The 26,460-nt window shown below is 51.8% G+C and overlaps 1 protein-coding gene across 1 annotated transcript; it reads right to left on the reverse strand.

Annotated features, from left to right (window-relative positions):
- Positions 1-25,995, reverse strand: MYH6 (myosin heavy chain 6). The gene is made up of 37 exons (XM_047862397.1): positions 25,795-25,995; positions 24,213-24,356; positions 23,815-23,971; positions 23,702-23,729; positions 23,310-23,421; positions 22,948-23,040; positions 22,034-22,097; positions 21,713-21,811; positions 21,138-21,241; positions 20,912-21,050; positions 18,900-19,168; positions 18,465-18,635; positions 16,966-17,275; positions 15,990-16,060; positions 15,629-15,716; positions 15,422-15,539; positions 15,153-15,276; positions 14,744-14,880; positions 12,660-12,915; positions 12,281-12,523; positions 11,955-12,131; positions 11,522-11,667; positions 11,187-11,277; positions 8,544-8,933; positions 8,101-8,227; positions 7,884-8,002; positions 7,309-7,505; positions 6,527-6,710; positions 6,181-6,346; positions 5,946-6,070; positions 4,501-4,809; positions 3,993-4,196; positions 2,957-3,082; positions 2,478-2,753; positions 1,227-1,322; positions 383-517; positions 1-24 (listed from the first exon to the last, which is right to left on the reverse strand). The coding sequence occupies exons 1-37, from the start codon at positions 25,993-25,995 to the stop codon at positions 1-3; spliced, it is 5,820 nt and encodes a 1,939-aa protein (XP_047718353.1).
- Positions 25,996-26,460: the final 465 nt, after the last annotated feature.

A 26,460-nucleotide genomic window follows, 5' to 3' on the forward strand; every position in this document is an offset into this window, starting at 1 on the left:
TCACTCCTCATCATGCAGTTTTTGCTGAGAAAGGAATAAAAGGTGTGAGGGGGCAGCTGGCAAGAGGGAAGAAGGGTGTGGGGAAGAATCTCCAGGGCTTTTAGGGGCCTAAAGGGGATGCCTTTAGGGGGAGAGGTTCTGGCCTCAGGGATCTTGGTTCTCATTTGCAGGTCTTTGTAGTTTAGGGGGTGGAACTGGGCTTTCTTCAGAGGTGCCAGTCTGTACGGGCCACTCTGAGTAGGAAGGGGATTCTCAGGCATGGGAGCTGTGGGACCCCCAGGTCTGTCACACTATAGGGTAAGGAGTGCCCACTCTGAGGGGCACTGATATTGGCGGGTGTGTTGACATGGGGTGACTAGTGGGGCCCAGAGGAGGGACCCACCTTGGCGCCGATGTCGCGGCTCTTGGCCCGCAGCTTGTTGACCTGGGACTCGGCGATGTCCGCCCGCTCCTCTGCCTCATCCAGCTCATGCTGCACCTTGCGGAACTTGGACAGGTTGGTATTGGCCTGCTCCTCCTGCAGGGGCGGGGGGTTAGGGCGGGGGAGGATGAAGTGAGAGGCAGCAGGGGTTGGAAATACTGAGCATCCCAATCTGAGGGACTCCCTGTCCCCGAGCTAGGGGCTTGGTGTTCTCACCCCCAACTATGTTCCCCTACCAGCTTTGCCAAGGATATCCTGCTCCTGGCTTGGCATCCTCCTCAACTTGCCCAGAATTCAGAATCCTTCATGGCCACCCACTGCCCAAGATGCATTAGATACTGTCTGGTCTGATTTCTTTCAGAACCCAGCCTCACTGCACCTGCTCAACCAGAACTCTGATAGATGCTCCCAACTGCAGGGTTCCTGCACACATGTGAGCATTAACACCTTATGTGCACACTTTGCTGCCCACCCAGCATCCTCCCCACTGCTCTATGGTCAGGTCCTTCTCTGGGCCCAATTCCATAGCCACCTTCCAGCCTTCAGCACTGTCTGGCCCCCTGGCCTGCTTAGCAGTGGCACTGCTTTCTCCTGGGCCTACTGGTGTATGGATTATAAGCAGTTTGTAGGCAGGTCCTGGGTCTATTTGACCCAAAAGCATTGCTTTTGTTTGCTCAGGGTGCCTGACATAGCTCTGAGCACCCAGAGCACGTGGAACGTCCAGTCCCCATGCTGAGGCGGACACCTGCCAATTCTCACACATGAGAGGTATGTTGACAGAGAATGGAGAAAACCATGAACTCACTGCCTCCTCTGCCTGGCGCTTGTAGGCCTTGACCTTCAGTTGCAGCTTGTCCACCAGGTCCTGCAGCCGCAGCAGGTTCTTCTTGTCCTCCTCCGTCTGGGGGTGGATGGATGGGAGAAGCCAATTGAGAGGAGGAGCAAGTAGAATCATTGTTCCCTCCCTCAATACATCACTTTCCTCCCTAGGCCTTAGTTGCCTCTCCCTCCCATGGGCCAGGTCAATGAGGGGGTGGGGGATTCTACCTCTGTTGCTACTTATAGGTCAAAGGACCACAGCAAGGTCCTCAGTCCAGATATAAAAGGCAAAGAGGGCTGTAGCGCTAAAGTTGGAAGTGGGGGAAGGGGCCCAGAACCAAACAGAATTCTTTCATCTGATAACATGGAGACATCGGGGCTGTGTCAGTTCCAACCTGGAGCACTGTAGATGCTCCTGGCCAGTGGTTTTAGAGTGAGCTGAGAGGACTAATGAGGAACCCCGAACAAAGGGTATTATCATAGTCCAGACCATTCTGACCTATCATATATATATTGTACTGGGTCAGATCTGGGCACTGTACAGGATCACTGTCACCTGATCATTCCTATCTCCACATCATTGCATGTGCTAGGATACCACTTGCCCTTAGGATTGCAGTACATCTGCAGGTCTATAGCTGTGTCTCCTTCTTGTGCCTCTCATATCCAACTGTCAAATGAATCAATACCCCCTTTCTCTGTCCTTCCTTCCCTGTGAAAACAACAGGTCAAGGGCAAAAGCTCTGAGCTATGCAAATGCAGGTCTTAGAACATTTTGGGATCTTCTTTATCTAAGGCCTTCTATCTGTTGTTCCAGAAACTCCTTGGAAGATCTGAGTCTTTTCCCATCTCTGACTTTTATCCCTAAAGTGCTACACTATGTCCCGCCCTTTCAGGCCAGTAGAAGCATTCCTTGGACTGTGCTAAAGCCTTAATGGTAGCACTTTAGGTTATTAAAAAAAAATCCTGAGGAAATTGCTGGTTAAAAGATTTTTAGGAAGTAGAGGTAGGTTCTGCATTCACTAGGAAAAATCATGGACTCAAGACAAATTGACTCCAGGGAATGTGAAAGAAAATTAATCTAAAGATAGCTTCTCAAGACATGGGTTCCAGGGGGTCGGGTGACATTCCTGGAAAGTGCATGTGCGTGGGGCCTGTGTGGGTTGGGAGGTGGGACTAGAGAAGCACTTTCACATTAGCTCTCAAATGCCCCCTAGAGCAGCTCCCACGCCCACACCTGGTAGGTCAGCTCCTTGATGCGGCGCTCACTCTTCCTCATGCCCTTGACCGACTCTGCGTTGCGCTTCTGCTCGGCCTCCAGCTCATTCTCCAGCTCCCGCACCCGGGCCTCCAGCTTCTGCAGCTGCTTCTTGCCACCCTTGAGGGCGATCTGCTCGGCCTCATCCAGCCTGTGCTGCAGGTCCTTGATGGTCTGCTCCATGTTCTTCTTCATGCGCTCCAGGTGGGCGCTGGTGTCCTGCTCCTTCTTCAGCTCCTCTGCCATCATGGCAGCCTGGGGACGGGAGACACGTGTAAAAGAACAGAGGCCTGGGGTCTCTTGTCCCTTGAGGATCACCTTTTTCCCATCGTGGCATTTGTTTCCCAAGGCCCTCAGACTCACGCAGCTACAGAGTCAACTTGCCACGGCACAGTGGCCTGGCCTGGACCCAGGGCCCCATGTCTTTAGCAGGGGCAGGAAGGGGAGCAGTCACTCACATCCGTGATGGCCTTCTTGGCCTTCTCCTCGGCGTTCCTGCACTCCTGCACGGCCTCCTCCACTTCAGTATGAAGCTGGGACAGGTCTGACTCCATCTTTTTCTTTTGGTTGATGAGGCTGGTGTTCTAGATACACGTAGAGAAAACTATCAAGTAGATACTTTGTTACTTGATTCTACACCTGTATCCACAGAAAATTAAAACCAGTCATTTTTTTAAAGTCTTGTTTTTATTTATTCCTTGTATCCTTTGTTATTGTGTATTCCATGTTTTGTATCAGCTTTCCCTTTTCTTATGAAAACGGATATGTTCTTGAGGTTTACCTAAAATTACTCAGCTCTGAAGAAAGACTTCAAGCAGCGAAAGGTCTGCAATTCTTCTCCTGACATCTTTCGTAATGTGTCTATTCAGGAGCATGAAAATATTGCAGGGAAAATGGGAACAACTTTTTACCAGGACAATATCCTGGAAATGATTACAGTTGTAGAAAGAATATGGTAGAGTAATGAAGAGGGGCTGGAGTCAGTGGATGATATCATTCCCACACATACTAAATTACAGCAAAAAGGCCCACAGGACCCTGCAGTAAGATGGACACGAAAACTCATTGCAGAGAAGAGCTGACGTCACTGTGTATGGGACTGCAGAAAAATGGTGTTCCGTTGAGAATTTGGCTTACAAGTAGATGCACTTGTACTTCGTTAAATGCCCCACATCTCCCTCTACAGAGCAATCTGGGGGCTGTCCTCCAGATCAGGGATGCCAGATGACAGCACGCATTTCACCACTCCCAGATTTGTGACTTTGGTGGATCTCGCCAACCAATCACGACCCCATTAGCTTTTAAGTGTAGGCCCTCTTCTCAAGGTAGTGATTCCGACAGCCATGACTGACAGATGAGAGATGGCCCAACAGATGAAGCAATTTGCCATTCTGGTTGGACATACTCACTCAGAGCATCTGGTTCAGAAGCTTCTGTGGTGTCCCGGCCTCTGCCACTCAGCAGGTTTGTCCACACGGCCCCTGACCTCCTCACCTGGGAGTGCAGCAGCTGCACCCGCTCGCTGGTCTCGATCAGCTCCTGCTCCGCCAGCTTCCGAGACCGCTCCGTCTGCTCCACCACGGCCCGCAGCTCCTCCAGCTCAGCCTGCAGCAGGTTGTTACGCCGCTCCACGATGGCGATATTCTCCTTCAGGTCGTCGTTGGCACGGACCGCGTCGTCCAGCTGGATCTGGGTGTCCTGCAGGGGAAAGCATGTGAGAGACCTGCACCCATCCCATCAAGGCTTCCTATTTGGGGTCTGACACACCCTATGCCATGTTCAAACCCTCGGTCCAGTAGAGGGCAAAGGGGCACATCCCCTCATCTATTCTCTAGTCCTGGAAGCTGGACTGGTCCAGGACATGCTTAGGATCTGGTCGCTTTTCTTTCCTCAAGCCTCCAAGTCCAGGAGGTGGGTGGCTCCCACTTTCTCATTTGTGTCAGCCCAGGGCCCTCATCATACCTGTGGGCAGCTCCTTTCTGAGCGTCCCAACCTCTTTTACCTTCAGATGGGCCTGGGCAATCTTCAGGTGCTTCTGGGCCTCTGAGGCTGTCCTGTTGGCCTGGCTCAGCTGGATCTCCATCTCATTGAGGTCGCCCTCCATCTTCTTCTTCACCCGCAGGGCCTCGTTGCGGCTGCGTGTCTCTGCATCCAGGGAGGTCTGCAGCGAGTCCACCACCCGCAGGTGGTTGCGCTTGGCCTGCTCCATCTCCTCGTCCTTCTCTGCCAGCTTCCGCTCGATCTCTGCCTTGATCTGGTTGAACTCCAGCTGGGCCCGGAGGATCTTGCCCTCCTCATGCTCCAGGGAGGCCTGGGAGAGGGTGGGGAGAGAGGGTCCAAGGCAGACAGTCAGGGCACAGGGCAAGGTGGGGAGGGAGGCCAAAAGTATGCAGGGTATCAGCCAGGACTACGGCCTCTGGAGAGGAAGGCCTGGGAAAAGATGCAGGAGGTGAGAACTGCATCCCAGACCACCAGGGTGCCCTGCCAGAGGAAGTGCAGGATGATCTGGGTTTCCTCTGTCAAGGAAAGGGTTTGAACCTCACAATTGCCAAAACACTCTAGTACCAACACTGCGTAATCCTGACCCTCTAAACATCATAGAAAAGTGGGAGATTTTTCGGGGCGCCTGGGTGGCTCAGTCGGTTAAGTGTCCGACTTCAGCTCAGGTCATGATCTCACGGTTTGTGGGTTCGAGCCCCGGGTCAGGCTCTATGCAGACAGCTCAGAGCCTGGAGCCTGCTTCTGATTCTGTCTCTCTCTGTCTGTCTCTCTGCCCCTCCCTTGCTCACGCTCTGTCTCTCTCTGTCTCTCAAAAATAAATAAACATAAAAAGAAAAGGGGGAGATTTTTATGACCACATATTCCAAACTTTATCTTTGTTTCCTGGGTCACTTACCCTTTAGTGAAAAATGTTAGAAACCCCCTAACTCAGGACTTTCCCTAGGTTCTTAAAAATGAACAGTAATAATAGCAAATATATATTAAGTGCTTAAGTTTGTTACCTCATTTAATCTTAGTAATAACGCATAAAATCTTATTAGGTATGTACAATTCATTCCATTAGAGATAAGTAAAAGAAGGCACAGAGAGGTTAAGAAACTGGCCCAATGACACAGTGGAGGTTCTGAAGCCAAATTTCACATTCAGATCTGTTTGACTCTGAAGCCCACTTAATGTCTGAGGGGTTATTATGATAACCACTTTATAAACATGATAGGAAACATAACCTTATGACTTATAATCAGACTGGGATGATTTTCTGGGTGCAGACCTTGGCTTTGGAGGTAGTCATGGGTACCAGATAGTAGGTAGACTAAAAAAGGAGCTAATAAATTTTGTCTTGGGGTCAGCACCACCCCCAGGTGAAGGAGAGTGGGGAGTCAGAAACAAGACAGAGTAGGTAGGAGAGGGTATGAGGTAGCGGTGTGGGCAGAGACAGCCTCTCACTTCTGCCTCCTCCAGGGCCGACTGCAGCTCCAACTTCTCCACTTCTAGCTGCTTGCGGACCTTCTCCAGCTCATGTGCATTCTTCCCTCCTTCTCCCAGCTGCTCAGTCAGGTCAGAGATCTCCTCTGGGGGTCAGAGGGCCAGAAAGCCCAAAGCCTGAGTTTTCCCTGCCCAGTGTGGCCCTCCCCGTCCCCCCCTCCCCCGCCCCTCCCTGGTCTCTCAGGCCTCAGCGCACCCTGAAGGTTTTTGTTCTCCCGCTTGAAGGTCTCCAGGTGCTCCAGGGACTCCTCGTAGGCATTCTTGAGCTTGAAGAGCTCTGTGCTGAGGGAGCGCGCCTCCTTCTGCGAGGACTCCAGCTCTGACTGCGACTCCTCATACTTCTGCTTCCACTCAGCCAGGATCTGCGGGGACCTGGCTCACTACGTGGCCCCCAGTCCCACCCCAGCCCCGCTCCAGGGCCTGCCCAGGTCCCTGGGCTGGGCTCAGCCTCCTCCCCTGCCCTCAAGGAGGAGGTCCCAGTCTTCACGGTGATGTTGGCCTCCCTGCTCCGCCCCTGGCTGCGGCCTCCAGCTCGGGCCCACCTTGTCAAAATTCCTCTGCTTCTTGTCCAGGGCTGCGGCGGCTGCATTGGAGCGCTCCACATCCACCATCAGGTCCTCGATCTCATTCTGCAGTCGGTGCTTGGTCTTCTCCAGGGATGAGCACTTGGCGTTGACGGCCTCCACGGCCTCCTCGGCGTCCTGCAGCCGCTGGGCCAGCTTCTTCCTGTCCGGGGCAGTTAGTGTGTGTGTGTGTGTGTGTATGTGTGTGTGTGTGTGTGTGTGTATGTGTGTGTGTGTGTGTGTGTGTGTATGTGTGTGTGTGTGTGTGTGTGTGTGTGATTCTACCTGGGAACAGTGGGACCTTGGAACCACCTCCTCCCCAGACCAGGTTGACCCAATCCTCCTCCCCACAATACCTTGGGACCCTGAACAGCCCTTTAGGCCCTGCGTCCCTAGCCTCGAGCAACCTAAGCCTGCGAGTGCCTAGGACAGAATGTCTTCCCTACGTGCAGTGACCTCTGGGTGACAACCCCCACCCCTCCCCATACCAGGCTGATCGATGGAAGCTCCTCTGACCAACAAGCTTTTTGCTCGTCTTATACGTGAGCATCAGGTATAACCCGAGCCAAAAGCTCATGCGTCACAGGAAGTGAGTCAGGGCCAGCCAGGTTCACTCAGAACACAAGATCCAGGCTCCCTTTCAATCATCTCTGTTAGCCCCCATGCTTCTTCCACCCTCCTCAGATCTCCTTCCCATGCCCACTCTGCCTGTCTTGCTCCTTCCTCTCTTAGAATTGGGTGGGGGACTGCCCTGAACTCACTTGGCCTCTTCGAGCTCTTCAGTCCTCTGGATGGCATCTGTCTCGTACTTGGTCCTCCACTGGGCCACCTCTGAGTTGGCCTTGGACAGGACGCGCTGCAACTCAGCCTTGGCCTCCGTCTCCTCCTCGTACTGCTCCCGCAGCAGGTCACAGTCATGTCGGGCTGACTGCAGTGCATGGGCCAGGGCGTTCTTTGCCTGGGGAGGGGTGGGCACTGACAGACAGGCTCATTTCCGAGGAAGGGAGGAGGGAATGCCCCACCACCATCATTCTCTAGATCCTTTTCATATCCATGGACTTCAAACAAGCCCAGCCTCAATTAGAGTGAGGGCTGGTATGGAATCTCAGCATCTTGGAGTAGCCTCCCAGTTTGCCCACCCCACCCCCTTACAAATAAGGAAAGAGGCATTCGATGATGTTGAGGTGTGGCTTAGCTGGAGTGTAGAGGAAGCTAGATTGGGGCTCTTTCCACCACAGAGGATTCTCTCCAGTCTCTAGGCCCCTATTCCTGGTCTTGATGTTAATTTTCCAGCACTGCCATCAAGCCTGTCCCACTGTCCCTAGCTGCGCCTCACCTTGCCCTCCTCCTCCAGCTGCCTCTTGAGGTCCTCCAGCTGCTGGGTGTAGGAGAGCTTGCCTCGGGTCAGCTGGGATATCAGTGCCTCCTTCTCATCCAGCTGCCGAGACAGCTCCCCTGGAGGTGGGAACAAGAGGGAGGAATTTGTGAGCTACGGAAGGGGGCAACTGGTACCTGACCCTCAGGAAGGCGCAGGGCTGGTGAGGGGCACCCACCGTTTTCAGTCTGCAGCTTAGCTCGCTGGGTGGTGAGGTCATTGAGGGAGCGTTGGGTCTCTTCCAGCTTTGCACGGTACTCATTGGCCTGGTCCTCCAGTGTCCGGGACACCTTCTCCAGGTTTGCCTTCAGGCAGTAAGGGACAACTTGTCATGGAAAGGGACTGGGTGGACCAGAGAAAGGATGGGAAGGCCAAGGTGGGGAGAGCACAGGGATCAGGGGGGTGAAAAAGAGAGGTGCTGACAGGAACAGTCTGAAAGGGGTACATGAACTAAAGGAGAGATGGTGAAGAGCTGTGGGCAGAAGGAGGGAAGGTGAGGGAGAGAGCAAGACAGAGACCAAGAGGTGATGAAGGGGTGACGATGAGAAGACAGGGCAGAGACAGTGGAAGGAAGGCCACCGAGACAGAGAAGGGGGCAAGAAGGGTGAGCGGGCAGCCCACCTTGGCCTTGATGATCTGCTCCATGTTGGAGGTGACATCATCCAGCTCCAGCTTGAACTCGCTCTTCTCCTTCTCCAGCTTCTGCTTCACACGCTGCAGGTTGTCGATCTGCTCGCCCAGCTCGGCCACGCTGTCGGCGTGCTTCTTGCGCAGGGCCGCCGCCGTGGCCTCGTGCTGCAGCGTGGCCTCCTCCAGGTCCCGTCTCATCTTCTGGAACTCGGCCTCGCGCTTCTTGTTCATCTCGATCTGCACGGACGTGGCCCCACCGGCCTCTTCCAGCCGCTCGCTGATCTCCTCCAGCTCCCGGGACAGGTCTGAGCGCAGCTTCTCCACTTTGGCCCTGGCGGTGCGCTCAGCCTCCAGCTCCTCCTCCAGCTCCTCGATGCGAGCCTGGGCCGGGACACAGAAAGCTCAGACCCACCGCCTGCAGACCCCACCCCAGGGCTCTAGAACACGCAGGTCTCTCCAGAGCAATGGTTCTCAACTAGGGAAAGTTTTGTGCCATGGGGGATAGTTGGCAATGTGTGTAGACATTTTTGCTTGTCATGACTTGCCATCTAGTGGGTAGAGGCCAGGGGTGCTGCTAGACATTCTGTGATGCACAGACCATCAATATCAATTTGGTTGAAGCTGAATCCTCAAAGCACTTCCTAGAGACATTTAGACTCAGTCTGAGAATCTGCAGCCCTGAATCCAGAGAATCTGTGTTCAGATGGGGATTCGGAGCTCCTGTGAGATCCTGAATCTCAAAGATTCCACATATACACTAGACTCTGCTCTGCTAAACATAAGGCAGGAAAGCTGGTGCTTGTATCTTACAAACAGTTGCAATAATATGCCTGAAAACAATCAAAATGTTTATAATCCGGGCTCCTGGGTGGCTCAGTCAGTTGAGCGTCTGACCTCAGCTCAGGTCATGATCTCACGGTTCGTGAGTTAAAGCCCCACATCGGACTCTGCGCTGACAGCTCTGGAGCCTGGAGCCTGCTTCCAATTCTGTGTCTCCCTCTCTCTCTGCCTTTCTCCCACTTACGCGCTCTCTCTCTCTCTTTCTCTCTCTCTCAAAAATAAACATTAAAAAAAATTTTTTTTAATGCTTGTAATCTTGCACGTTCACCACGAAGTCCAGTCAACCATACTCCTCACTCTCCAGGGGTTGCCTTATTTATGTCTAGGGTGGGTTCTACTTTTGTTGTTCCCTTCCAGGCCAGGTGAGTGCTAGAAAGTTGGCCTTTTCATCATCATGCCCCTACCTCATTTTTCTGGCCTTTTCCTTGGCCTTGACTAAATTGGGAGAATGTCCCATCTTTCATTTTGATCTGTTCCCTGACCAGCCAGGAGCAAAAGGGAGTATCAATCAGTGGAATCCCTGAATCTGTGGTTGAGGACAGTGTTAATGGAATGTGTGTGGGTGGGCCCTGGGAGCAGGAGAGAGAGGGCCACCACGCCTCTGCTCTCAAGATGAGGAAGGTAGGACTATGTGCAAGAGCTTGGGCAGGAGGAAGGAGGGCCTCAGCCTACGGCCAAGACCTGGTGAGGATAATAGCACTGTTGTTCTGGGTCTAAGGGCCAAAGAGTTTGCCTAGACCCAAATAGAAGAACCTGGAGAATGTCCTAATATTCTGGCTATAACTGAGAGGGGCACCCAAGAAAATGGAAGGGTAAATTATCACTGAAGGCAGGCTAGCCCCTGAGCAGCTCCCCAAATGAGTGGAATTGTGTTCATGTATCACTTGTAGCCTGACCATGGGCCCTGAATGCTGAGGAGAGATCAATGCTCTCCAATAGCCACAGTGTGACCAGAAAATCAGAGGATAAGGCCTTGCCTGTAATAGTTGAGTACCTGCTGTCTTTGTGGCCACTATGTCCAGACCTGGCCATGCAGCTTCTGTAGCTATAAAATGGGATCTCAGTACCTGTCTGCCTTGTTTCCAGGGCTCTTCTGACAAACACAGGACTAAAAGCACATTAAAATTCAGGGTGCACTAAAAGTAAGGGTGGCTATGGCTGTTAATTTAATCTCCTCCTGAAGAGGGATGAGAAGGCCATGGAGAAAATAAAAGAACACCTTCTAGCTAGTGGCAGGCTGACTGCTAGCTGTCTAAGTGGTTTTATAAACATTATCTCCTCTGGCCTTCTGTAAGGCAGGTGCTATTATCTCATTTCACAGGTGAGAAGAGAATCTGAGACTCAGCAAGGGGAAGTGAATTGCTCAGGGTTGTAGGAGTTGACTGAATACCATAGGGTCAGTACCTGGGAAGAGTATGATCAGAGCACTCCATAGGAAGGTGCTCCATGAAGGCCCTCCTCACCTCCATGTAGAGGGAAAAAGTACCAGAAGAAGAGCAAGAGGAGACTTGAACCCTGTCATTTGTGCTGGAGGAAAAAAACCCATGAGACAGGGCACAGCTCATCAAGAGAGCCCTTTTAGTAGGCTTGTTTGCCTCCCAAAATAGCCCTGCTGAAATAAGACTCATTGCTCTAATGGGGGAAGGCTGGTGTTCCCAAGTGCCAAGTCAGGGGGCATGGTGTCTCCAAGGCCGCCTGGAGTTGTAGATGCTGTCTGGAACCCTACAGAGCTCTTGCAGCCTCAGCTGCCTCACCACTGAGCTCCCCATTTGGCTGCACCAGGAAGAACTTCACCTGGTTTTCCTTCAGTTTCTTCTGCAGCTGAAGGGCCAGTGCCTGCTCATCCTCAATCTTACTGTTCTGCTGATTAATGTCAAACTCCTTCCTGGAGGAGAAGGGAGGGGTGACAGGTGGTCTTCCGTCCTCTGTGCCCATTCTCTTCTCTTGCCTGGCATGCTAGGACAAGTCCCCTCCCCACTGGTGCAGAGGGTGAATGAGGGAGGGCTGTTTGACTTCCTCATTCACACTGTGCTCGGGACAGTCATGGCCAGTGGGGTTGTGGCATCCTGTGCTCTAACCCTCAGGCCAGACATCTCCATTTGCCCCTCTGGGACACCCCAGGCTCCTACTTCTTGAGTTTTTCTTCAAGCTGCTGCTTGTCATTCTCCAGGTCCATGATGCTTTCCTGGGTCAGCTTCAGGTCACCCTCCAGCTTCCGCTTTGCTCGCTCCAGGTCCATACGAACCTTCTTCTCCTGCTCCAGGGATCCCTCCAGCTGGTGGAGAGAAGAAAATAAACAAGGTATAGAAAACATGAGACCCACAGTACATGCTCTTCTGCTCTCTTCTAAAGTCAAAGTCCAGCGGGATTGGAGGTCAAACTAGCAGAGAAATCCCTGCAAGCACAAAAAATTCTGAGTCCTAGTCTAGTGAGGAATTGCAGAGGGCAAAGAGGCTTCAGGGGTCATAGAGGTTAGCTCTAAGTACCAGGAACTCCTTGGCCATTGATGTTGCCTGCAAAATCCTGACCTGAGAGAGACAGAGCATGGCTCTTACTACTCACATCATCCACCTGCTGCTCCAGTTTGACCTTAGACTTAGTCAGTGTGTTGGCCTTGTCCTCCTCAGCCTGAAGGTCATCTAGGGCTTGCTGGTGGGCCTCCTGCAGAGCCTTCTTTTCCTTGGTCAGCTTGGCGATGATTTCATCTAGTCCAGCCATCTCCTCTGTCAGGTTCTTCACCTGCCAACCAAGAACCCCATCTCATTCAGGGTCAGAGGTCACCAGCCTGGAGATGTCTATGGGTATGTCCAATGCCAAGGACCAGGACCACCTTGTGGTTTGGGAATCCTGAGGAGACCTGGGCTGGAGCCAGAAGGAGCTGCCCTCACCTTGTTCTCTGTTGCATGCTTCTCCTTCTCCACCTTGGCCAGCGTCAGCTCCAGGTCATCAATGTCCTTCTTGAGCTCAGAGCACTCATCTTCCAGCTTGCGCTTCTTGGCAGTGAGCTCTGCATTCATCTCCTCCTCGTCCTCCAGCCTCTCTGTCATCTCCTTCACCTTGGCCTCCAGCTGGATCTTGTTCTTGATCAGCTGGTCACAGCGCTCCTCTGCATCATTGAGGTTATCTTGTTCCTGGGAGATGAGGAAGGAGAGCAGAACTGGTGATTAAAGAGAGAAGAGACACAGGACCTTAGTCCCTGGGGATGAGATGGGCTATAATCCAGGGGAGTAAAGGGGGAGGCATGAAGAGATAATTGCGTGGCTTTACCGCCTGCACTTGGAGCTGGAGGTCATTCTTCTCCTGCAGCAGGGACACCATCTTCTCCTCCAGCTCCTTGCGGCGAGCCTCTGACTTCTCCAGCGCCTCTTTGATGCGCCCAAACTCCTCCTTCATGGTGGCCATCTCCTTCTCTGTCTCTGCGCTCTTCAGCAGTGGCTTGATCTTGAAGTAGAGCTTCATCCAGGGCCAGTTCTTGACCCCCATGAAAGCCCGAATGTTCCACTGGATTACCAATAGGGCATCCCTGGGAAGGAAACATGGAGGTAGGAAAGAGCATTCAGAAAGAACACTTCCCAAACATGGGACCGACTGCAGTTGGCTCCCAGCCCATCTAAGCAAGTTCGCAGGCACCAGAGGGCTGGAGCCCTGTCTTGCGCCTTGATATACACCCCCACTCCAACATTACCTCACTGATCATGGAGCTACTCAATAAATATTTATTAATTGGACAATTCAACCAGAGGACAGTTTATATCTTCCCTGCTGGGGCACTAGTAGTAATGAAAGCTACGCCACTCAGAATGTCTACTAAGTTCAGTGTTTTTAATCCCATAAGAACTGCAAATATGTTAAAACTTGTATTTCACAGGTAAGAATATCTATAGCATATATGTAAATTATGAAGCATGAAATAAAATCACGAACCATGAACCTATCAATTGTTCAAACAACTAGAGCCATTTTCAATGTTGATTCAAGCTGCGTGCTTCTCTCCATCCTCTTTCCTGGTCCCCCCACCAGAAGTAGCCACTATCCTGAATCTTGTGTTTTTCATTTCCTTACTTTCTCAAAACATACTTTAACTCAATGCATATGTGTCTTTAAACAATATGTCACTGTTTTTTGTTATCTCTGAGTTTTATAAAAATTGCATTATACTGTATGTATCCTTCTGTGACTTGCTTTTGTTCACTCAGCAGTATGCTTTTGAGGCTCATACACATTGTACCATGTAGTTATAAGTCCCTCCTTTCATTGCTTTATAATATTCCACTGAACAACTATTCTACTATTTACCCATTCCCCCGGGGATGAAAATTGGAGTTGTTTCCAAATCTTTGCTGCTCTTCAATGATGCTATATTCTTTTTTTGTCTCATGTTGTACATGTGCAGGAGTTTCTGTGGGAATGCACTTAGAAGTGGAATTGGAAGGTATGCAATAGTCCATATTTTTTTTCTTTTTAAGTGATGCTATGCCCAACACAGGACTCAAACTCACAACCCTGAGATCAAGAGCCGCATGCTCTACCAACTGAGCCAGCCATGTGCCCCTACAATTGTCTATCTTTATATTTGTTTTTTTTTTAATATTTTTAAATGTTTATTTATTTATTTTGAGAGAGACAGAGAGAGTGTGAGCAGAGGGTGGGGGAGAAAGGCAGAGAGAGAGGGAGAATCCCAGGCAGACTCTGCATGGTCAGTGCAGAGCATGATGTGGGGCTTGAACCCATGAAACTGAGATCATAACCTGAGCTGAAATCAACAGCCAGACACTTAACCAACTGAGCCACCCAGGTGCCCCACAATAGTCCATCTTTTTTTTTTTTTTTAACATTTATTTATTTTTGAGAGAGAGAGACAGAGCATGAACAGGGGAGGGTCAGAGAGAGGGAGACACAGAATCTGAAGTAGGCTCCAGGCTCTGAGCTGTCAGCACAGAGCCTGACGCGGGGCTCGAACTCACGGACAGCGAGATCATGACCTGAGCCGAAGTCAGCCGCTTAACCGACTGAGCCACCCAGGCGCCCCATACAATAGTCCATCTTTAAGAGATAATAGATTGTTTTTTCAGGGAGGTTGCACTAATTTACAGACTTCTTGATTTTTGTCAATCTAGTGTTTTTAAATGGTATCTCATTGAAGCTTAATTTGCATTTGCTTATGAAGAATTTTCTTTTTTTCTTTTTCAAAGAATTCAAAATGAGACCCAGAGTGGTAAAGTCACTTGCTCAAGCCAGCTAGTGAGTGGTGAAGCCAGAATTTGAACTCAGGTCATCTGACCCACACCAGTTAGCACTGCTTGTTTGCCTCTTATATCTCTGGGAGAGCCTTTCCCTTTCCTTCACCTCACCTGCGTTCCACGATCTTCTTGAACTCAATGCGCATGAGCTGGCCCCGGGCTTGTGCTTGGATGCGGGTGATGATGCGGCTCAGCCTCTCGTCCCGCATCTCCTCCAGCAGCCCCAGCAGCCCCGCCTTGAAGAACACCTGTGGGCAAGAGAGCCACAGCCTCAGAGAAGGGTAGCTAGGGTGGAGGAAGTGGGTGGGAGGTGCTGACTGAGCTCCTAGGGGATCCATCATCCATATATCCTAGACCTCAGAGTGAAATATGAAAAAGAAGACAGAAAGGAAGCCTGGGTTCCAGCCCTTGGGTTGATTCAGGAAGCCAGGATTCAGAGGCCTGCCTTCTAAACTCCTAACTGCTCTGCTTAACATGGCTGGGCGTCCTGCAACTCCACGCTGTGGGGCTTTAGACCCACCTTGGTGTGGCCGAACTTGTACTGGTTGTGGTCAATGTCCAGGGAACCCAGCAGCTTCTCTGCCCCTTTCCTGCTGTCAATGAATTGGCCCTCAGGGATGGCCGTTGGGTTCAGGATGCGATACCTGGAGAGGGAGGTGCCCCAAGTCACCCACGTTCTGTGCTGACCTGCTCTGCCCACAGCATTCAGGGCCACCTGTGGACTCCCCTCCCCACCAGGTCTTCCCAGTTTCCCCCTGTTTCCTCAGCTCCAGGGCACCCTGTATCCACCTCTGCCGGAAATCTCCATAGAGGATGCGGTTGGGGAAGCCCTTCCTGCAGATGCGGATGCCCTCCAGCACACCGTTACAGCGCAGCTGGTGCATGACCAGGGGGTTGTCCATCACCCCTGCAGCAGGAAAAGAGGAGAAAGGGTCAACCTCAAGGCAAGTGGATGCCAAGTACCCTCTCTAGATCAGACCCTTACACATCGCTCACCCGGAGCCTTCCTTTCATTGGGGATGATGCAGCGCACAAAGTGAGGGTGGGTGGTCCTCAGGTTGGTCATAAGCTTATTCAGATTCTCCTGGGGGTGGATGAGAGTGGGGACTCAGAACCCACAAGAACCATCTTTTTGGTCCCTGAGCCCCTGACAGCCTGTCTCCAGAACTCTCCACGGGACAGAGAGTTGACATATAATTTATGATGTGAATTCAGGCTTGTGTACAACTCCCATGCCCAAAATGACCACATAACTCTAACTTCTTTCATTCCCAAACTCAGAGCATCAGGTTAGGGTGACAGCCAAAGGGATGGGCCTGCCCACATGGGCCTCTTGGCATCTCTGTGTCCTTCTTACCCGGTGGAGGGCTGACACTGTCTGAAAGGATGAGCCTTTTTTCTTCCCTCCTTTGCCTTTACTGCTGTCCCCTAATAACAAGAAAAGAGATGAGAAGCCAGAGCCTGAAAGTGGAGGAACCCTTTGGCAGGGGCAGGGTTCTACCCCTCACTAGCCATGTGACTTCCCAAAGTGATTCTCCATGTCTTAGGTTTTCCAGGAGGAGAATGGTAACTGCCTCTAAAAGATGTGATGGGGGCGCCTGGGTGGTGCAGTCGGTTAAGCGTCTGACTTCAGCCAGGTCACGATCTCCTGGTCCGTGAGTTCGAGCCCCGCGCCGGGCTCTGGGCTGATGGCTCAGAGCCTGGAGCCTGTTTCCGATTCTGTGTCTCCCTCTCTCTCTGCCCCTCCCCCGTTCATGCTCTGTCTCTCTCTGTCCCAAAAATAAATAAACGTTGAAAAAAAAATTAAAAAAAAAAGATGTGATGAAGATTAGATAAGTTTGCTTGCTACATGGTATATGCTGAAATAATACCAGTGCTTTTCTCCCACCTTCTAACTCCGCCCTTCATGCTTACATCTTTCCATGGTATACCTTCCTTCTCATAGTTCATCCTCCTCATTCCAATCCACACCCTCTCTTTTCCTTCTCTGAACAGGACACTCACTTGTTCTATCAGATGTTCAGTGATCCTCCTACAGGTATGACTCTATGCTGGGCCTGGTGCAGTGATGCATGACACCCTCACTGACCTCCAGTTGCTCACAGTCTTGAGGAGACACACGACATGTACACCAATATCCATAGCACAAAATGGAAAATGGCACTTTCAGAGATCAGGTACAGATGGATGCCTGTGGTATCTCCTGACCCCCATCCTGTGACTGGAAAGTAGGCTCCCTTCTGCCTCTATAGTCACATGGTTTGAAGCAGTGAGACCCTGGCCCCTCACAACTTAAGAATTGCTCTGGCCCAATACAGGGGCTGCCCTCTTACCAACATCAGCAGAAGCATATGAGGAGAAGAGTGTGGCCATGAGCTTGAGGGAGGACTTCTGGTACAAGCCCACCACTGTCTCGTTGAGTGGGTCTTTGTTCTTCTCCAGCCAGCCCAGAATGTTGTAGTCCACGGTGCCAGCATAGTGGATCAGGGAGAAGTGAGCTTCCTGCTTCCCCTTGACATTGCGTGGCTTCTGGAAATTGTTGGACTTGCCCAGGTGGTTGTCATACAGCTTGGCCTTGAAGGTCATGTCAGTGGCCTTGGGGAACATGCACTCCTCCTCCAGGATAGACATGATGCCCATGGGCTGAGAGCAAGGGGAGGAAACAGAGAGAGCATCATTGCATGCACTCCCAGGATTCCAGAGTCCCACACCCTACCAGAGGAAAGACTACAGCCCAGTATAGCGGGCAGGCTACAGAAACTCTGTGCTAGCACCTTCTGTCACAGTATAGGAACCTAATATTCTTGGAATCAACCTAAATACAATTCTATTCTGGCCTACATAACCTCTTTTTGCCCCAGTCGACCTAACAAAGAGCCCTGTGCTCCCAGTTGTCCTGCAAGGTCCCAAGGCCTTGCAGCAAGTCCCTTCTTCTTGTAAGACTCCTTGCCCCAGGGCAAGGAGTATGTATGTGTCAGAGGTGCCAGACTGAGGGACAGGCCAGAACCCTGTCTATATGATGGGTAACAGTTCTTCAAGGGATGGTTAGAGGGATCCAGGTTCTGTACAACATCCTGCTCTTCAGAAAGGATGGTAATTCTTGACTTTTCTTGGGGAAGGAATTGTAATGAGAATTTGATTAAACTAAAGATGTCTCCCTGGAAAAAGGCATGTTCATTCTCTCTCTCTCTCTCTCTCTCTCTCTCTCTCTCTCTCTGTTTCTCTTTCCCATATAATTTCAGGCAATTCTGAGGCTTTTGGAAGAGCAGCACCCTGGATAACCACCCAAAGCTTCTGGTAAGCTCGCATTTTCTGAAGGGCAATGGCTGGCTGGGTGAGGGTAGTTATTCCAAGCTCTGGTCTGTATCAACAAAGTGCAAAGGCACACTGAGAACAAGCCAGCACTGGGAGCCTCACACCTCACATCCTTGTCTCTTCTGAGTCTATACACAAGAGGGGTTGAAACAGGCTTATTCTCTGCTATCAGGAAGAGGAGGGAAAACCAAATGTCTCCAGTTTCAGCCTAGGATCTTTCCATGAATGATGCTTCTCATGGAAGTCAGAGGGACCAAGAGTCCTCTCCTCACTAAATCTCCTTCTTAGGACTCTGGGAGGTGACCACCGTGCAAGACAAGTTCTTAGGTACTGGGGAGAGACGAAAAGGGCTCATCCTCTGTATGCCCATGACTTTACAGTGGGTAGAAGCTGGGTCTGAGAGAGGCTTGGGATTCTGGGGACTCCAGTATCCTGGTTGTAGAAGGGACAGTACTCCCACTCTGACTGGGATGACAGGGGAAGGTGACACACACAGGTGGCAAGATGGAGGCAGCACCTTCTCGATGAGGTCGATGCAGGCCTGCAGGTCCATGCCAAAGTCGATGAACTCCCACTCGATGCCTTCCTTCTTGTACTCCTCCTGCTCCAGCACGAACATGTGGTGGTTGAAGAACTGCTGCAGCTTCTCGTTGGTGAAGTTGATGCACAGCTGCTCAAAGCTGTTGAACTGTGGGGGGCAGGGGTGGAGCGGGTCAGGCAGGCAGAGGTCTGAGAGGACAGTGGGGTCAGCCCAAGCCTGTGCCCCAGCCCAGTTAGGAGTGTGGCCGGACCCCTCCTCTGTCAGGCCAGGGAGAGGGAGCCCCCACTGGAAGACAGGACGATGTGTTTATCACCGCTGAGCCCCACCGCCTTTCCCACTCCTGGCCATGATGGTCACAGGTGCGAATGAGTGAGTTACTGTTCCCCCCACACCCAGGCTCCCCCAACTCACATCGAAGATCTCAAAGCCGGCGATGTCCAGGACCCCTATGAAGTATTGGCGTGGCTGCTTGGTCTCCAGGGTGGCATTGATCCGTGTCACCATCCAGTTGAACATCTTCTCGTACACTGCCTTGGCCAGCGCCCCAATGGAATAGTACACCTGCTGGACGCTCTGCCCCTTGGTGACGTACTCATTGCCCACTTTCACCCGAGGGTGGCACAGCCCCTTGAGCAGGTCGGCTGAGTTCAGCCCCATGAGGTAGGCAGACTTGTCGGCATCTGGTGGGGAAGGAAATAAGCAAGCACTTTCCACAGACCTCCTTTTCCTGCCCCAGAGCTTTTCTGAAGCATTGAGTCTGACCCCTGTCACTAAAGAATTGCAAATCCAGGCCTGGAAGGGCACAAGTCTTGCCAGGGGCACCCAGCCCAGGCCTCTCCATCTGTCCAGAACTTCCCACCACCCAGCAATTCCTCTTGCCTCTGTCTTTGCATCTACTGGGCGTCCCTGGGCGAGGCCCTTCACCAGCACAGCTGTGAGCTCATCCTTGCCCTCACTGTCCCTTCATGTCTCCAGGGCAGACACTGTGGTTGACAGAAGAGACATGTGCTGCTCCCTGCCTCCTTTCTTCCATCCCAGGATCTGGCCCAGGATTGGGCCCATTCTACTCTTAATCCATGTGGGGTTTTTTGGGTTTGTTTTTGTTTTTGTTTTGTTTTGTTTTTAATATGTATGTATGTATGTATGTATGTACGTATGTATTTTTGAGAGGGGGTGTGAGTGAGCGAGAGGCAGAGAGAGAGGGAGAGAGAGAGAATCCTGAGAGGGGCAGAGAGAGGAGAGGGAGGAGAGAGAGAATCCCACGAAGGCTCTGCACTGTCAGCATAGAACATGAAGTACCTTGAGCTGGAGCTCACTCGATGCAAGACTCAAACTCACAAACAGTGAGATCATGATCTGAGCCAAAGTCAGATGCCTAACCAACTGAGCCACCCAGGTGCCCCAATCCATGTGTTGACCAACTTGACCAGCTGGGAAATCAAGGTTTCTAACAACGTGTTACATCCCCCCCAACATACAATCTCCGTTTAGAGGAAATTTATTTGATTTAATTTCAAGAATTTTATGGTAGCTTGTAACATGCTGTCATGAAACCCAGGCTTGGCATTTTGATATGGATAGACACAGATAAGTGGTCCTTGAAGATAGGCTAAGAGGAACATTCTTAGGCATTTGTCTAGCCCTATACACCTCATATCTCCTTCTCCATGAAATGTTACCATAGTCCCGGAGTGAGCTAGGAGGGACTGTTGTTCCATTTCACTAAGGAGAAAACTGAGGTCCAGTGAAATGTGTGACATGTCGATGTCAAGCTGTATTTTGACCCCTGGCCTTTGCCTCCCAAACAGGACATGGCACAGAGTCTGAACAGGGCTCACCCAAGGATTGGGGACCCTTTGCATACATACTGCATTAATGATCAGGATGCACAGAGCTCAGAGTCCGCTTTCCTGAGCTTGGGTGAGTCTTGGGCCCAGGAGGAAGCATCCCCAACTCATAGTTGGGATTGAAGAGTTGGCAAGATTGTGGGGGACCTCCCTGTCTGCTAACCTCCCCCATGTCCCCGCCCCTCCCTGGCTCTCACCCCATCCATCTACCCTACAAGCCTCAGGTCCCTAGGGAGCAGGCCTGTCTGGGGAGAGTGGGTGGCCTCTGGCTAGGCTCTAACAAGGAGAAAGCCTGTTGGTAGTGGTGGATGGGGTGAGGGTGAGGGCAGAGCCTCCTTCTGGGAAAAGGTGCTGCCCTCTAACCATTTACTTCTCGTACTTCTGGTTTCCTCTAACTTTCTCTATTTTATGGTCCTAATAGTCTTAATAAATTAGGTTGTCAGCTCTTGAAGAATTTTTTAAAGATACCACTTTTGGTTGCAGCTTGGGAGACCCTGCTCCCAGTGGACTATCTCCTCATAACAAGTGAACACCCAGCACCTCAGGCCTTTACAGCACCTGCCTTCCCTGCCCCACCTTCAGTGCCATCTGGCTCGGCCTGCTCCTCCCGCTGCTTCTGCTTGAACTTCATGTTCCCGTAGTGCATGATGGCACCTGTAAGCTTGTAGACACCGGCTTTCTCCTCAGGAGTGAAGCCCAACACATCAAAGGCACTCTTGGAAAGAGCAAGAGAGGCAAAGAGGGTGGTTAGATTGGGTGGTACAGGAGCCCTCAGGAGCTTTCACGCTGCCTCCTTACTCACATCTGTGGCCACGAGCTCCTCGGAGTCATCGATGGAGGCCACGGACACCTCTCCCTGAGACACGAAGGCGTAGTCGTAGGGGTTGTTGGTGACCAGCAGCATATCTGTCCAGGCAAGGAGCAGGGCAGGAGACAAGGGGATGGAAGAGGATAGAGACAGACAGAGAGGGGTTGGTAGAGGGACACCGTGGGGGTGGGGCAGGGATAATAGAGGAGAGGACCGGGAGCAGGGAGAGAGGAGGAGAGTCAGCAAGGACCATGCAGAGAATCAAAAAGACATGAAAAGGTAGACAGGAGACCCAGGGAGGGAGGACAGTGGGAGAATGATACCTGGGAGTAGGGCAGGCACAAAGAGGAGAAGAAAGAAACCGACCAGGAGGAGGAGAAGAAATATGACAAAGAAAAAGTAGGAAAGGAAGCAAGAGGAGACTCAGGCAGGTCTGAGATGGGGGAGGAAGAGAAAGCCACTGAGCAGACCAAAGGAGGAGGGAGGTGAGCAGGAGCAAGTGAGGAGAAGGAGGGTACCCGCCCTGTAGGGGAGGGCAGTGTGGGCATTGAGGCATCAGGTGGGCTCACCCAGCAATTCTGGCTTCTTGTTGGACAGGATCTGGTAGAAGATGTGGTAGTTTCTCTCAGCCTTCAGCTGGAAGATCACCCGAGACTTCTCCAGGAGATCTGAAGTGCAGAGACGGGGGGAAGGCAGGTAAGAACAGAGAGAGTCAATCCAACAAAATGATGGAGATTAGGGAAGAAAAGCTCTTATAACAAAATGGAGAAAGCAGGGGAAGAGGCAAGGAGATGCAGAGGGAATGTTAAGATAGGGTCGCCCAGCTAGCTGGGAAAGAAGGCAGAGATAGAGGACACAGAGAGGTGGGCAGGGCTCCCTGTCATACTCACAGGTCTCTATGTCTGCAGAAGCCAACTTTCCAGTGGCTCCAAAGTGGATCCTGATGAATTTCCCCTGGGGGCGGATGGGACAAACAGTGAGGGAACTGACCAGAAGGGACAGAATGGAGATCTTGGACCTCAACACAACCCAAAAAGCCCTGAATAGTTCTGGAAATGTTAATGACTTATTTGGTGTCCCAATTTACTATCAGGAAAACAGAGAAAAGGATGCCTATTCCCCTATTACCAAATATCTCTGAGCAAAAACAACAACATGGGAATGAAAGTAAATATTACTACCTTTGTTTCTTTTTTTAAAAATATTTATTTTTGAGAGAGATGGGGGAGGGGCAAAAGAGGGGGAACAGAGGATCCCAAGTGGGCTCTGTGCTCACAGCAGAGAGTCCAATGTGGGGCTCAAACTCATGAACCTTGAGATCATGATCTGAACCAAAGTCGTACACTCAACTGACTGAGCCACCCAGGTGCCCCACTACCTCTGTTTAGAGGTAGGGAGTTTAGATAAGGGAGCTGGGACTTAAGCATGGAGACTTTCTGGGTAGGTAGAAAACTCGGAAATCAGCTCCAGCACCTATGCTCTCTTCCCCTTTCCCATGTGGAAGAGCTTTGTAAACAGTCATTAGGAAAATCTAGAATGTGACAAAAATCAGCTCCATTACTTGGCTATGAAACAGCCATGGTGACTCTGGGTTTCTTGAGTTCTCAGAGCTCAGGGAGGCAGACTGAGTGGGGAGGTTTGTATGTACACACACACACACACACACACACACACACACACTTGCTGGTAACCAAAAGCCAAACACAGGATGATCAATTGGGTGTAGTGACTGTTAGGAAAACAGTGCCCCCCTTTTCTTGTCAAGGCCAGATGAGGCCAGTTGGCAGTCATCAAGGGCACTCACGAAGCGGGAGGAGTTGTCATTCCGAACCGTCTTGGCGTTGCCAAAGGCCTCCAGGGCGGGGTTGGCCTGGATGATCTGGTCTTCCAGGGTGCCCTGCAAAAGCAGCAAAACCTCGAGGGTTTATCTTCTGTCCACCTCCAGCAGTGGAGAGGGCAGGAGGCTGCTCTGGTCCCGGGAAATGGAGGTGGGCCTGTGGCTCCAAAGGGCCATATTTGGACATCAGAGTGTGTGTCTCCTGCCAGGAAAGTCTTGAGAATTGGGCTTAGTGGTGCTGTCCCCACTGTTCCCCAGGGCAAGGCTGGGGGTCCCCTGGCCAGCCTGCCCACAGGCCCCCTCTGCTGAGCCTGTGGCCCACTCCATACCTTGTTGGCATTGGCATTGTCCTTCTTGCCACGGTCACCTATGGCCGCAATACTGGCAAAGTACTGGATGACACGTTTTGTGTTCACAGTCTTCCCTGCACCGGATTCTCCACTGGAGGCAACAGGGACCCATCAGAACCCAAGATCCCCTCTGTGCTCCATTCAGAGTTCAGCACTGCACCCTCCTCCCTCAGAATCCTGGCCATCTAACCTCCTCCACTGGGGTCTTGCAGAGTTTGCATATCATTGTAGGTCACTCCGGCACCCCTCTGAAAACCCAGCTCCCCACACTCCTGACAGTCACACCCTTGAAACTTTCCTCCCCTCTGTACCCCCAGGAATCAGCCTGGATCCTCCCCAAGTCCCTGTGTGGGTAGATGGCATTTGCTCACGTGATGAGGATGGACTGGTTCTCCCTATCTGGAAGAGGAAAGAAGAGAGGCAACAGAGTCAGGTCCATGGGGTACAGGGCTGAGGGGGCACAGGTCAGGGCTACTAGACTCACCTGTCAGCATGTACTGGTAGGCATTGTCAGAGATGGAGAAGATGTGGGGTGGTGCCTCACTCCTCTTCTTGCCCCGGTAGGCAGCCACCACCTCCGCATTGTACACAGGCAGCCATTTGTAGGGATTGACGGTGACACAGAAGAGGCCAGAGTAGGTCTGGAGTAGGAGAGAGGGCAGACATGAGGGCGTAAAGTGGTAAGCCTGGGGCAGATGGTGACAGGCAGGGGAGTCTCTTGCTTATCCCAGCTGGCTCCTCTCTTCCTGCAGCTACCAGGGGTAGGAAGGGGGCAAAGGGGAGCTGGGCCCCATGGGCGAGATCTGACCCCTATCCTTGAGAGAGTTGCCCTGGCCTCCTTTGGCCTCTATCCAAGGCTGGCATCCTGTCATGTATACTCACGTAGATCATCCAGGCTGCATAGCGCTCCTTGAGATTGAAGAGCACAGCGGGCTCATGCAGGAAGGTCAGCATGGCCATGTCCTCAATCTTGTCAAACTTGGGTGGGTTCTGCTGCAACACCTGGTCCTCCTTCACGGTCACTGTCTGGGGAAGGTGCATGGACAGGGATGACCACACTCCTACCAGAAACCTTGCTATTGTGTACTCGCCAGCCTCACCCACTTACCTCCTTCCAGGACACGGGCCACAACCTGGCCTTGATCTCCCAGCTCTTCTCTGACCAGTGCCCATAGCTCCCCCACAACTCTTTCCCCACATAACTTACTGCTCACTCTCCCTCCCATCCTAGGTACTGTCCTAGAGTCCCTGTGTCTTGCCAGGACCCCAGAGCTTGTGCCCTTGAGCAGCACTTTTCCATCCCTGCTTCAACTGTCTAGGGGCAAACTTGGCGGGGCTGGCAGCTCTCCTGTCTGTGCACACACCTTACCTGACTCCTGGGGGCAGTGCTTGAGGGTGTCAGTTGCTCAGGGTCAACCTTGCCTTGCTGGAAAACATCTCACCCACCTTTCCTACACCTCCCTGCTCTGCATTGGTCACTATCAGTGTGGTTTGATTGGCACCAGTTTGCATGTCCTAATGTCATTAGATCCCACAGGTAGGCATTCTAGCATTGTTTTCTTTCTTCCTTTTTTTTTTTTTTTTTTTTTTTTTTTTTTTACAGTGGAGGAAGCTGTGAATAGAATAATTAAATGGTTTACTGGCAGGGTGGATAGCCAGTGGCAAGGCTGGGATCAGAGTCAAAGCTCCCAGCAGGCTGTGGGCTGTCATAGCACACCTTGTTGGGACACAACATTCAGTCACCATGTCTCAAGGCAAATGGTTCTGAGCTGCTGCTAGTGACCAGTGGCGATTCTCATGGCTGGCCTGAGGAAGCAGGGACTGTGGACATCTGAGTGCTAGTCCCCAGCTCTGGGACTGAGCGTTCAGCTCAAGAGTTCCTGCTTTTTTGATGAACCATGGGAATCTACTCCCAAAACCAAGAGCACACCGTACACACTGTATGTTAGCCAATTTGACAATAAATTATATCGATCTATCAATAAACATTAAAAAAAAGAGTTCCCACTTTTTGTGTTCCTCTGGGCCTAAGACTTTGCTCTTGGTTTGGGTGAGGTTGTGGTTTGGGGGAGTTGGTCCGTGGAGGAAACTGAGGCACAGAGGGGAGGGATACACATTCAAGAGGGAGCTTTACTTTATGCTGTGTCTGTGTCTTCTTTATCTACAGGACCCCTCTGAGGCCAAAACCAGTGGAGGTCCCCCCATCCCCGCCTCAGCATCCTCTCTGGCAAAGGATGTGCATCCCTGGGATGGTGCCCTGTTACATCTGCTCAGGTCCATCTGAGAAAGGTCAGAGTTCTCACTCAAATGTTGGGCTCCTCTGGGGGTGGGGGGCATGTCCTACACCCTTGCTGGCTCTGGGTCTCCTACAGAGCCCCTCAGCTCCCATTGCAAGTGCCCCCACTCTTTATACACCCCCCCACCAAACCTTCTCTCCCTTTCCCTGGTGCTCTGCCCCACACACCTTGCCATTTTCTGTCTCAGCAGTGACCTTGCCCCCTTCCCGGGACAGGATCTTGGCCTTCACAAACTCCTCCTTGTCGTCGGGCACAAAGCACTCAGTGCGGATATCGAAGGGCCGGGTCTGGGCCTCCAGACGCTCCTTCTCTGATTTGCGGAGGTACTGGGCTGCTGCCCCAAAATCAGCCATCTGGGCATCAGTCATTTTGGCGCTCCTTTGTGCCTGAGACCAGAAGACCCAAGCGTCAGTGAGTGGCATTGCCCTCCACACCCTCACTCCCTGCCACACTTCCTTATCACCTGGGTCCTATTGCTCTCCCCCACCGCTGAGAAGATCCTCGCCTGGGTCCCTTGCCCTGTGACATGATGCTGGAGGAGAATCTCTAAGGAGTTTGCTAAGGGGAGGTGCTGAGCTGCTTGGAGAAAGGACGGGGGCCCTGATCCAGCAACCTGGCTCCCAAGAGATAATTGGGAGGCTCTCACCTAGTTATCTCTTCACAGAGAATCCTGAAGACTCTGAACCATGTGTGAAGCCACAGAGGCACAGCCAGGCAGAGGGAAGACCAGACAAAGAGAGTGAAAAATAATGGAGGCAGGTCAACAGGAGGAAGTGAGCCAGGAGGCTCGACCCAAAGAGCCAAAGAGCAGGACAGACCGAAGTGGGGAGTTA

This window comes from Prionailurus viverrinus, chromosome B3 (genome assembly GCF_022837055.1).
Source record: "Prionailurus viverrinus isolate Anna chromosome B3, UM_Priviv_1.0, whole genome shotgun sequence".
In the NCBI taxonomy this organism is placed as follows: Eukaryota; Metazoa; Chordata; class Mammalia; order Carnivora; family Felidae; genus Prionailurus; species Prionailurus viverrinus.